This window comes from Balaenoptera physalus (assembly GCF_965194825.1).
Source record: "Balaenoptera physalus genome assembly, chromosome: 16".
NCBI classification, from domain to species: Eukaryota; Metazoa; Chordata; class Mammalia; order Artiodactyla; family Balaenopteridae; genus Balaenoptera; species Balaenoptera physalus.
This window is the reverse complement of record NC_138898.1, coordinates 64,445,741-64,459,367: the sequence shown is the minus strand read 5'-3', so window position 1 is coordinate 64,459,367 and position 13,627 is coordinate 64,445,741. Positions and strand designations below refer to the sequence as shown.

The 13,627-nt window shown below is 46.8% G+C and overlaps 1 protein-coding gene across 16 annotated transcripts in view; it reads right to left on the bottom strand.

The window, feature by feature from the left end:
• The window catches only part of SNX29 (sorting nexin 29), a 566,403-nt gene that overhangs the window by 212,609 nt on the left and 340,167 nt on the right, over positions 1–13,627 (bottom strand). For all 16 annotated transcript variants that reach the window (XR_014254726.1, XR_014254727.1, XR_014254728.1 and 13 more), the window contains one exon: positions 7,061–7,177. Coding sequence is in view for 9 of the 16 variants with exons in the window: in XM_082429659.1 (XP_082285785.1) it covers positions 7,061–7,177 (117 nt within the window). In the remaining 7 variants the exon portion in view is untranslated. The remainder of the gene's footprint in view (positions 1–7,060; positions 7,178–13,627) is intronic.

The following is a 13,627-nucleotide window of genomic DNA, read 5'->3' as shown; positions in this document are numbered from 1 at the left end:
AGTTCCTGGGTCAGATGAAAACAAAAGAAGAAAGAGCGAGCTCCTGTCAGGACGGACGGAGGGGTTAACAGAAGGGGAGCACAGGGCCTGGGAGACCCAAGAGCTCCTTGACTGTCGCTGCCTGTCATTCTTCCTGCTGGTGGGGCCGTGAGCAGCGAACTTAAGCCGAGTGATCACGTGGCCACGTGAGCAAGCAGGCCAAATCGGGGGCAAGAGTTGCTTTGTAAACCTGGCTTCTATCTCTTCTGAGTCAGCGGCAGGAAAGGTCTCTGAGTTACCTGTCTCCACGCCAAGTCACAATGCAGTCAAACCAGAGAGACGCAAGTCAGGCAAAACATATTCTGCTCTCAACCTTCTCAGGGGCGGAGCCCATGTCCTCCACAACCCTGTAGCATGCCCCACACTCTGTGTCAAAACAGCCTCACAAAACACGAGTGACAGACAGGCAGCAAATGCCTCCCTGAACCCACAGCTGAAGTCATTAGGAGCCCAATGTGCACATGTCTTGATGACTCTGTACCTTGCCAGTGCTTCCTACTTGCATCAGTAAGGGATCAGCCTTGTGGCAAAGCTTGCACGCGCTGCATTTGCCAATTGACACAAAACTCTGATCTTACTGGAAATGTAATTTCAAAGTTCCACACCCGTAAGCCTTGGGTAGCCAGGCTCTGTCTACCCAAATGCTAAACTGTAGCCCCTCAGGGCTCCCCAAAGGAACCCAACTACCCACAGCCATGAGTGAACCAGGCATAAACCAGGGGCAAGACCTGGGCACATGGGGGCAGACAGACCTGTGAGTCCAGCATTAATGCCAAGGGACGTGTGATCAGGCGGGCAATTTGTCCATCGACAGAAAAGGGTGACTGGGCTCAAAGAGGGGCTTTTATTCTCTGGCACTGAGCGCTTTAAAGTGGGTTCTGCAAGCATCTTTCCGGATGATTCTGTGACAAAAACTAATATTTCTGACTTAAGCCTCTATGTGAGACATATTTTTAGCAGCCTCTCTTAAATGGCACTTTTAAAAATAATCTCCTTCAAGACGGTAGACGATTAGAACACGGATGTCCAAGTGCCGAATTAAAAAGCCTCTTATAATTTGGAATGCGCTGTTTAGAGCTGCTGTGGGACCGCAGACAATTTGGTGCTTGATCATTAGACATTCGGCAAGTGCCACCCAGCTGAAAAATATATTTCTTTTAAGCTCTGGACTTAAATAGCATCAGCCCTCAAATGAGATCCCTCCCTCGGAAGGTTTTAAAGATACCAAGAAAGTCCCAGGAAGCATTTTATTTCAAAGTAGACCTTATTACAAAATTTGGGATGAGCTTTGTCCATCTGTCTCACCCCTGAGTTTTAAATTCCTCGTCTTTCTCTCCCACCAGCTCAGTCATTTCTATAACGGAGGGAAGGTGGCCCATGGAAACACCATGCAGCTTGCAGCGAGGATTAACGGGAAGTCTCTGGCATCCAGCAGCCTCCAGGACAGCACCTTTCTGGATGATCAGCTACTGTGGTTAACAGTGTTTCCATAGATACTGCAGGTGCGTGGCCCGACTCAGACAGCGACTGCTCCCTGAGTGACTGTGTACCAGCCTCTGAGAAGAGGAAAATGAACACAGCCCCTGTCACAGGGCGGCCATCTATCCACAGATTAAAAAAAGAAAATTCAACACAAAGTGGTAATACAGAGTGACAGATGCTGGGGCACAAAGTGCCACTGAAACAGATTAAGGGCCAGGCAGGAGCTCAGGAGGGGTGCAAGCAAGAAGGGAGAGTCTGCAAAGACTTTCGTGGAAGCTGATTCTACTGTAAGCCACTTCAGGGAACCCGAAACGGAAAGGATTTGCAGTTTTTCAAGGCAATTGCAACGAACAGCATCGTCATCATGCCACAGAGCAATGTAAACGTCTATGAAACTAGAGACAATGGGAAGGGAAGGGGGAGGGGAGAGACAGAGCTTGAGACAGTGGCAGAGACAGACTCAGAACCGGGGAGAGACAGACAGACAGAGGCAGAGAAACCAACACGCACACAGGAGGTGAAAGAGAGAGAGAGGGAAAGACAGGCAGAGGCAGACCAAGAAAGAAAGGAGCAGAGAGTGAGAAACAAAGAGGAGCAGGGAGAGAGAGACACAAAGAGACAGAAGAAGAAACAAAGAGATTAAAAAACAGAGACAGCAAAAGAGAGCACAGAGAATCCAAGAGAACCGCGCAGTCCGCTGTCTGGGAGCCAGTGTGGAGGAGGCCCAAAGTGCCTGGGGTTCAGATGACTGAGACCCCGGCCAGCTGGGGAGTCAGTGGAAGGCCAGTGGGACCCAAGACTGAACGCCTGGCCGGCCACTCAGCCCCGGTAGAGCAGGGGCAGGCCCAGTGCACCCCACGGCCAGGCAATGCCACCTCCTCCCCTCCGGGCCCTGTGAATCCCAGGCCAGGGCAGGTTCATGGGACAACCCCGCGCTGCCAGGATCTCCCTGCAGCTGGTGTGTGGGGTAACGAACATGACACATAACTCGGCCCTAACTTTCCTAAATGCATCCCTTGAAAAATATCTTAGAAAAGATGGTCCTTGGGGAAGTAATGCCTACAAATGCCGGAGCTCCCCTTCATGGACAGCCATGAGGCAACCTGGCAGAAAGTGTTACAGCAAAGAAGCCTACTGACCGTCCTTTTTCAAGATGGTTTATCACAGCACCCCCTCCTTTTTTATACGCACCACCTGCCTGCACCCTTTGAAACATTATTCTACTCTTACGAAACTCTGCCTTCTCCAGATTCCAAATTTCCAAAGAGCCCGTCTGATATCAAGATTAAATGATCAGTAGGTTAAGAAAAAAAAAAAACAAACCCAACCAACTTTGATGTACAAAGCGAGATGGGGAGACAAGGAAGGGGGCGATGCAGTCAGGGAGTGGAATGTGCGAGAGCTTCACCAAAGAGGGATCTGAATCTTTCAAATCCCCAGGAGGGTTGTGCTTGGAGCACAACAGACACTAAATTTTGCTTGAAATGAAAAAGGAAACAAAACAGAAGAGTAAACAGCATGGTGTTAAAGAATGAGATGGTCCTGGATCTGCAATCTGGTGCAACTGTGGAGCTGTGTGCCTCACGGTGAATCCTGAGACCTCTCTGTGCCTCGGTTTGCTAAGCTGAAAAATGGACCTTATTAGGTCCATTATATACTATACAGGGTTGTTCTGAGGGGAAAGGATAAAAATGCACGCCAACACCAAGCACATAGTACATGGCCCTCACCAAACAGACAAGGGAGGGGACAGGTGAGAGACTGGTGACAGGAGGACAAACCAACAGGGCTGGTGCTTTGAATCAGGGAAGCGATTCTACAGACCTCAAGCTACACCAGGCAGGGCGTCTTTTCTGCTTAAATGGAGGTGACCCACTTAAAGGGTACTTGGGACAAAGAAATAGAGACCCACAGAAGGGGCAGGAAAGAGAGGAATCCAACTTCAATTACATAAAGTGAGACCAAGTTTGCTTCCCCTGTGGGAACAAACTTGCACTTAACGAGTTGTTTTGCCTTCAGCTTTCCCTGTGCTGTGACCGTAATTGACCTCTACATCCCGCCATCTTACAAGGTTCTATTTCTCTGTCTCCATTTATTATTCAAAATAGGAGCTGTTCTCCCAGAGAACTTTCAGGGCTGTAATCAAATCCTGCTAAAAGGTAAAAAAGAAAAAACAAAACAAAACAAAACTACAGCATTCATTCACATCTTAACCGGGGGCGGGGGGGATGGTGGGGGAATAATGAGGAGAGAGTCCTAAAAATACTTACATTCAGAAAGAGAAAAGGAAAAAATTCAACCCTTAATCCTTAAAATAAGGATTTAACCCTTCTCCTTAAAATAAGTGACTTCTTAAAAGTCTATAAGATCATGAAAAGACACCACTGAGAAGAAACTGTGTCCCTGCACCTATCTTTTAAAAAATTTATTATTTGGTGCATGGAGTCATCCTCTGCTCTATGAAAATGAAGTTCTCACTTAGCAAACATTTACGGAGCAGCTACGATGTGCCAGGCAGGGTGCTGGGCACTGGGGACTCAGAGATGAAAACGGGGCCTCTACCACGTGCCCGCCACCAAGCACCTTTACCGGCAGCATCTCGTGGAGCCGCCCAAGCGGCTAGTGCCACGTTATTCTCCACTTGATGGAAGAGGAAACCGGGGTTTCTGAATAGGGCAGACCCGGTCCTGACCGTGAGGTCCTCAAATACTCCAGCGGTCTGGGAGGAAGTCTAGTCCGGGGTCAGCAGAAAGTGGAAACGAAGGGGTAGGGCAGCCTCCCACAAGAGAGGCCTCTCGTGGGCTCCAGAACTGAAGCTGAGTTTGCGGCTGCCTCCCTCCTCTGCCCCGTCTGTCTGGCTCTGGGCAGATGACTGGAGCGGGCCTGAGGCAGTAACAACAAGGTCAAGATGTCCCCTTGGGGCCAATGCCCAAATGGCCGGCTCTTCCCAACAGCCTTCAGGACCGCTTTACTCCCTCCTCACTTCTGGCCATCACAACCTGCCCGCAGGAAAGGATCTGATGACGGTTCGAGCTGCCTCTGGGTAAAGGGATGTCACTGCCTTGAAGGGCAATCAGACTGGAAGCAAGAGGGAGCCTGGCAGGAGGAGAGAAGATGGGCTTTCATGTCAGAGGGGCCCAGGGAAAATCTGGACTCCACCACTTACTACCTGTGACATTCCCTCATTCACTCAATAAGTCAACTTATATTTATTGAGCACCTACTATGTGAATCAATGGGATTCAAAGGGAGCAGAAAGAGACATGGAACTTGCCCTCAAGGAGGGGCACCTCATGGAGATACTGATTAGTGAGAGATAAATGTAAAATCACAGCAAGAGAAGAAGGGAGAGATACATATAAACATCACATTCAACACGGAAAATCTGACCTGGTCGGGTTTCCTGAGGAGGTGATGGGTAGATACTGAGGGGTGAGTTACCTGGGCCCAGAGCCTTATTCCAGGCAGAGGGGACAGCAGGAGCAAAGGCCCCACAGAGGGAGGAAGCAAGGGACCCGGGGCAGAAGAAAGCCGATGGGCTGGGGGCCCAGCACCGTGGTGGAATATAATGAGAAGTCCAGCGGGGCCTGAACCCTTCTGCATCTCAACTGCCATGTTTATTAAAGAGGATGCTAATCCCACTCGACTCACAGGCTTGTCTTCAAAATCAAACGAGACAATGAAGGTGAAGACCCATGTGTGCCTGACACACTGTCGGAACTCTGACGGATGCTGGCGCTCAGGAAGGGTTTTCCTGCAACAGATGGGGGAGGATGGAAGAAGGTGCTAGTCCTCCCAGCGCCCCGGAAGCTTGCACGACGAGATCTCTGGGTCCACACCCAGCCGAGAGGAGCCCCATGAGCTGCCAGACAACCTTCCAGTCTAAATGTGGATTTCACAAGGATGTTATTGACAGCTCTGGTGTAAAAATAAAAATGGGAAGCAATTCAATATCCATCAGTGGGGGCCTGGTTAGATAAACCTTGGTATTATCAGTTCAAAGGAATACAATGCAGCTCTTTAAAAGAAGGATGCAGGTCTACACGCGAAGTACAATAAAATGATGTCTAAGGTACATAGATAGGTGGGAGGAAAGTAATATACAGAACAGGGGATAGAGCCGCTATTGGTTGTTAAACGTGTAGGTGTGTGTGCGCAGCTTACTCAAGCAGTGCTCATCTCTGGAAAGACAAACCCAGGACGGATCACTGTTATTGCCTCTGGGCAGGACAATAAAGGGCCTGGGATAGGAAGGAGATTTATTTTTCACTGATCATACCCTTTTATACTACTTGACTGTTTAGCATGGGTGTAACAAGGTCACCATGACTCAAAAAAACTATTAAAAAAATTATGAGACAAGAAGAAATTTGAACACCGAAATTCACTGGTATAGACGAATTATTGATAATGGAGGCCTGACCATGATACTCTATTTGTTTTCTTCATTTTTATAGCTATACACTGAAATGTCTACAGATGAAACTGCCTGGTATTTGATTCAAACCAATATGGAAGGGAAAAGCAGGTACTGGTAACTTGAAATAAGATTGACCATGACTGACAATAGGTCATTTGAACAATGGCTACGTGAGAGTGCGTCACACATCCGCCGACCTTCGGGTGTTTAACATTTGACATCATAAGAAAGTTTTAAAGCAAAGAAGAAGCTATTATAAATGTGCACAGAAGGACAAGATGCTCTCAGCAACATGATTTGCAGTAGCAAAATACTGGAAACAACCTAAATGTTTATGAACACAACCAGACTTAAAATATGGTAGTATTTCGTTCAATAGAGAATTAAAGAATCAAGAAAGTGAACAAACTAGGTCAGGAGTTCTCAACCAGGGGTGATTCTGTCCCCCAGGGGATATTTGACAATGTCTGGAGACATCTTTGGTTGCCATGACTGGGTGGGGTGCTACTGGCCTCTAGTGAGTAGGAATCAGGAATGCTGTTAAACATCCTACAATGCGCAGGACAGCCACCCCACAAAGAATTAAATGGCTCAAAGTGTCAAGAGTGCTGCAGTTTGAAACCCTCTATTAGATCTATGTGGGATGGTCCTCAAACCATAATACTAAATAAACATAAACTCACATACACACACGGGGCAAACAGATATGCACAAGTATACCACGTAGGTCAAAGTTACACAAAACCGAAACTATTTATTTCTATGGAAATTTATCCATGTAGTAACTATAAAAACAGGGAGGAGAAGGCTATATGTCAATTTCAGAATATCGATGATGGGTACAGGGCATGAAATGGTGCCAAGGGGACTTTGACAGATTCTGTAGCATTTTATTTACTTTACCCCCTCCCACCCAAAGGAAAGCAAATGTGCTAAAGGCTAATGCACGTAAAATCGAGATGGTAGCTACCTGGATGCTCTTTTAGTGTCTGTACTTTTCCATACCCTTGACATTGAACAAACGTAACAGCACGGTTGTGAGCAGCAGAGGCTGGGTGGACCGACAGACGGTGTGGGCAGAATGGCAAGGCCAGGGCCTTGCCGGGTGGGAGCACTTACCGGCCCCCGAAGGTCGATGAGCTCCTGCCTCATCTGGGACACGAGGGCTTCCTTGGCCACCAGGGCCCGGTGCAGGCGCTCATTGAACTCGATCAGCTCTCCGTGCATCTCTGCCACCTGCAACGCACAAGCACCACGGAGTGAGGCTCGGAGGGCAGACCCTCCCCACGATTCGCCCCGCCCTCTCCGAGCCCATCACTTGTCAGCAAGGCATCAGGAGGTTGTCGGGCTGGAAACAGTAACACTGCTTATACTTACGGATTAGCTACGCAATCCACTCAGAAGTTGAATACGTTTTTGACTTGGTTGATTTTAACATTATGGACTCAACGGTCCCCAGTTTATGGTCACAATATGACTGTATCAGGTCATTTTTGGACCTTAGGCTTTTATTCTTAATAAATGAATAATTTTCTGGCAAAGGCTTTCTTTCTCATCCGAGCTGTGCCTGTCAAGAATTTCCCCGCTAATGGTACAAGGAGAATGACCGACCATTTCTGTTCATCAGGGCCTTGGTTCTGAAAACCAAGAAACCAGAACCGGAGCCTTGCTGAGGATGGTGACAGTGAGGGTGACAGACACACCTGCAGCAGCACAGCTGCACTATGGTCACTGCTCATTCTATGCCAGGAAGATATTATTGCTCCTACCTCACAGAAAGAGGAACAATGTCAGAGGTGTTTAAGGAGCTGGGTCACAGTCACACAGCTAATAAAGGGCTGACTCCGCAGCCCTGGCTCTTGGCCACTGGGCCACACTCCACAATCCTGCCACTCCACTGTTTAGCCCATTCAGGCTTGCCAAGAGCCTGCGAATTTATCCACGTTTCAATACTCTTGGCTGATCCCAAATAAATAAAAATGGAGGTTGCGATAAGACAGCCCATGACTGATGGACAGAATCAATAACAGACCTTTCAAGCTGTAACTTACAAACAGAACAAAGATATCCCATATGGTCAAAACATACAGTAATTTCTCTGATTACAAGAGTGATCTTATTGGGGCTTAAAATCAAATTCAACTGTAATTTATTTAAATGTTTTAGAGAAATGTGAGAATGTAATCTTGCCGTGCTCATCAGGAACCCTAAAGGAAGAATCTGGCGAGCATCTTACATAGAAGCCCCCCAGAATGCAGAGGTCAAGCAGACCCCACCTAGCCCCTGTCCCTCCGCCCTTCTCCAAAGATCATCCCTCCTATACCCCAGACTTCAGCCAGGTACTTACTACCTTCTATATAACACATAAATAATATCAGACCATTTATAATAAGTATTCTATGTGAAATATAAAACATACTGTCAGAATAAAGAAAGGATGTAAGGAGAAGCTTTGTGGGAAAAAAAAGAGTAACCTGACTCTTGATGCTTCAGGTGGAACAAAGGGAAGCCCTCCTTTTTATTTTTATTTTTTGGATATGTTATATAAAGGGTAAAAGGCATAGAAGGAAATACACGAAGATATTAACATTAGTCAAGGGGTATTTTTCTTTCCATTCTTTCTACTTTTCTTTACTTTTTAGTTTCCTAATAATTTATCAGAGAGAATAACCACTTAGCCTCTTTAAAAGAATTAAAATTTTTCACCTGAAAGTAAGGGGAGCCAGGTGTAATCAACGTGAAATTTATCAGGTTCCCAGCCATAATTCTGACGCATCCATTAATTTGCTCTGTGAATCTCCACTCACATGTCATCCCCTCTCTGTCCCTCAGATGCTCACCTTTTTCAAACCAGTGTGAAATGCAAAGTGAAAATGGCATAAAAGACACTGCAATAGCCATGCAATTAACAAATGGAGAATAAGTCACTGAGTCTTTTAACCAACGTTTTTTTGTCATACAGACCTAAAGTTAATATTCCCCGGTTGCCTTACTCCTTTTGTATAAAAAAAGCTTAAGATGATCTTTTGGCCTTTCACAAACAAATACAACATCACTAATAATGCCTGTCTGACTCCTCCGCACAGAAATCACATAAACCCTCCATGAGCTTCCTCAGGGCTGAGAATCCATTCACCACACAGTAAGCAGGAAACATACACAACTGCCAATATCACTGCTAAATACCAGCTAATATGCCCCCACAAAATGCAAGCTTTAAATAAGTGCCACTGTCATTTCTAAAGCAAAGCAGGGTTTTGCTTTGTTTTTGTTTTGTTTTGTTTTGTTTGGCAGTGGAAACCAGAGTGTTAAAACAATTTTCCTAAGTGCATAAAACACTGAAACATCCCAGCTTCAAGTGGTGTTTATCATGAGCTGTCAAAACCCTGGTTCTCTTTTGCAGCCAGAGAGTAACTTGACCACATCAGACAAAGCTTTCATTTCACTAGGGAATGGGGGGGAAAATCCTATGGAACTGAGGAGACACAATTTGATGAAATAATTTCCTGCAGTCATTAAAATGGCAATGCTCATTGTTACTAGGCGAAGCTCTGAAACCCTGAATTTCTCCATTACATATCCCTACAAACAGTTACTGATATAAACAGCTTTCATCTTACATAAACCATACTGAGCTTACTATTCCTCAAATAACTCTTTCCAAACTCTAGCATAACTAGAAATGAATTCAAGACTCAGAGAGAGCCTCAGAAGAGAAATGTGAGATCACAAATGGTTCCCATTATCATCAAAATAAAAGGCACAACCACTGCCTACCGGAATTTCTATGAGGCTCTGAGGGCATTTACAGGTTTCACCTGACCTTCTTTCGTTATTCTCAATAGCTGCAGGGAATACGATAGAGAGAGAGACAGGGGCCCTCCAATTCTTTCTCCACCAAGCAGCAAGAGTGATCTTCCCAAAGCAACAGCTGATGTTGTCACCTGCTGTTTAAAACCTTCAATGCTTCTCACTGCCCTAAGGATAAAAATCCACCCTCCTTCCAGATCCGGTGCCGGCCTCTCTCCCTAACACCATCTCCTGCCCTTTTCCTCCCAACAACTCTCCCTAATGCCACTCAGCCCCGCGGGTCTTCTACGTTCCATAAACATGCTGAGCTCTAGGAGGTCACCCTGTGGACAAAGAGGAGAAAGACACAACCAGCAGAGGAAACAGCAGGTGCAAAGGCCCAGAGGTTGGCAGGGAGGTAGCTGAGAGAGGCAGTTAAGGGCTCAGACTCTGGTGCAAGACTGGTCTTGGCTGGATCACTTAACACTGTGCTCCTGTACGAGTCACTTAACCTCTGTGAGCCTGAGGCCCGTCACCTACAAAACGGGTAATAAAAACCACGCTCACCAGGACATGGCAGCAACCTAAGTGGCCATCGACAGATGAATGGATAAAGAAGATGTGGCACGTATTCACAATGGAATATTACTCAGCCAAAAAAAGGAACAAAATTGAGTTATTTGCAGTGAGATGGCTGGACCTAGAGTCTGTCATACAGAGTGAAGTAAGTCAGAAAGAGAAAAACAAATACCATATGCTAACACATATATATGGAGTCTAAAAAAAAAAAAATGGTTCTGATGAACCTAGGGGCAGGACAGGAATAAAGACACAGACATAGAGAATGGACTTGAGGACATGGGGTGGGAGGGGGAAGCTGGGATGAAGTGAGACTAGCATCCACATATATACACTACCATATGTAAAATAGATAGCTGGTGGGAAGCAGCCGCATAGCACAGGGAGATCAGCTCGGTGTTTTGTGACCACCTAGAAGGGTGGGATAGGGAGGGTGGGAGGGAGACGCAAGAGGGAGGGGATATGGGGATATATGTATATGTATAGCTGATTCACTTTGTTATACAGCAGAAACTAACACAACATTGTAAACAATTATACTCCGGTGAAGATGTTAAAAACAAAACAAAACAAAACAAAAAAACAAAAATAACATGCTCACTGCACGGGGCCGCCGTGTGGATGAAATGAGCTGCCGCCCTTAGCAGGCTTGGCACCATGTCTGCACATGGCAAATGCTCAGGGAATGAAAGCTCGTTTTACATGGTGGGTGATCACGTGAAAGGGACATGAAAGAGGAGGAGGAGGAGGAGAGGCAGGTCTCCGGAAGCCACATGGAAAATGGCCACATGTTCCATAACAAGTGGCTCAGATGGCTGTGGAGAGAGCCTCACCATCTCCAAAGCAGGAATGTCACCAAGAGAACTGTTAACCGCCTGCCAGGCACTGTTCTCGGTGCTGGGGTGCAGGAAAGTCATGGGGTTCACACCCTAGAGGTCAGACAAACTGGACTAGAGCCCAGAGAGAGAGGAGGACTTGGAAGGCGGGGTATCGGGAAAGGCCTCGCCCAGAGACAACACTCAGGAGTCACGTCTCCAGTCGGCCTTGACACGTGCCAGGCAGCCTGCTATGGCCGATCCATGCCCTAAATTGCAGCCAGGCACTCACTGCGTGCTGGCACCATCAACGCTCAGGGCCACTTTAGAAGTCTGTCGTGTTTCTTACTACTCTCAGCAGTTGTATTTCCTTGAAAACTAATCTGAAGGCGGTTAAGGAGGAGGTGCCATTTGACAACACTAATGATGGTGACAAAGTCAGAGGCAAATGCCAGGTGGAGTTACACTGACCACAGCTGATGCAGCTTCCAACAGAGCCCAACATGGGCCAAAGCACTGGGAAGTGAGCCCCGATTCTCTGAAAGGCCCAAGGGAACACGTGGATGGCAGCAGGTACGGTTCCCAAGTTATGTCTGGAAGGTGCACAACTCATGAGCTAATAAGGTGTGAATGCTTATCAGTCAACATTTGGGTTTTGTCGTTTAGGCTGGAGAGAAGACGGCAGAAAGATTTAAGAAGTTTAAGTCACTAGGCTGTTTGGCAACATCTGTCAAACTTTTGAAATCACTCACCTGTGGCTTAGCAAACCCCTGCTGTGGAGTAGCCTGTGCCTCTACTTGCACATGTGCTCAAGCAGAAGTTTAGCTCCAAATGGCTGGAACCCATCTAAATGCCCAACCACAGGGAACTGGTGCAATCTGTCAGGTTCCACTGCTCTCTCCCACTGCTTGCCACTTGGCAGACATCACTAGTCAATCACGGCTACCTTCCTCAAGAAGATACCCAGGCAGCCCTAACCAACTGATCAGTGTGTTGGCCTACGTGATGATACCTATTTAGTATCCCTGGCCTAAAGGGTCATCATTGACAGGGAAAGGCGTCATCAAGGTTACATTTGAGTTGGGGTTTGTAAGATGATGCCTTTGGAGCTTCAGGAGACTGGGCAATCCCTTCCAGCTGAGGCATCAGGGAAGATGATCTCCAAAAATAATGTGTCTGTGAAAAAGCTTTTAAGTCTGTGAAAATCCCAGGAATTATCATAATTACCTGCCAAATCATGAAACGATTATAAATTAAAAAAAAAAAGCCTCTGGCACTTCCTTTTATATCAGAATGTTCTATCTAATCACATTCAAGTAAATCTTGCTTCACTCCTCCTTTGGCTATAGTACCGAATTAGACACTTCCTGATTAATTAGACCAAGACACCCCCAAATTTTAACAGCAACTGAGACTCTTTTGGTCACATACTCAAACTCTCTGAGAATGTTCACTTGATGCCTCAGAATCTACCTCAGTTTTATAAAACACACAAACTGTTTGTGGGTCCCAGTGACACTGGCCGTGGGGAGGGATCTAGAACCTCCCTCTGTGGTGAAGACACTACGCCCACCTGGGTAAAGACAAAGCCCTAGCCAGTGCCCACTTGCCTTAACATACTTTTGAACACCAACTATTATATCCATCAGCTCATGTGACCCTCGCCACCCTCCTGTCAGGTGGGCAGGGCCTCCTATGGATGGGGCCTCGAGGCTCAGAGAGGTCAGGCTGTGAGTCGAAGGCATCAGAGTCAGAGCCACTGTCTGTGTTCCCTGCCCTCCACCCTGGGGCACAGGAGAAAGCTGAGCCCTTCAGGGGTTAAGGAGATGAGTCAGTCCCGCAGAGCAGAGGGAAGCAGCACAGTGTGGACCAGTGGCTCCCAGAGCAAGCTGATCATGAGTTGCTCGGAGGGCTTCTGAGAAATGCAGATTTCTGGGCTTCACTCCCAGAAATGCTGATGCAATGTGGGGGAGTCCAGAGCAATACTTTTTAAAGACCCCAGTGACTGTGATGATCGATCAGACCTGGGAACAACTGTCAAAGACAAAGGGGAAGGATTTCACACACTCAGGTGTGAATTGCAGTGGGGTCACTCCCTAGTTTTAGAAACCTAGGTTTTTCAGTTCATCATTTGTAAAATCGGGATGTCACGGAAGCTCCTCCACTTGTCAGCTTTCAACTTCCAGATTCTCAAGGAGGTGAACAAAGGCACAGCCAGAGAAAAACCGCATCAAGGCTGCCGGCCAACACCAGATGGCAGCAACCACCACGCGCAGCGCTGTTACTCCTGCGATGGCAGAGTTCAGTCTGCAACCGAGGGGGCTGTGAACTGGGGCAGGGATGTGAGCTGTCTGCTACCCACCTGAGGCAAGCACGGAAATTCACAATAAGTGTTTTGAAACATCTGAAGCAATTTCATATTGGTATGAAATCCAGGAATTCCGGAATTTTTCTAGTTGGTTTTTTTTTTTTTTTTTTTGTATTTTACAAAAGTACCCGTTTG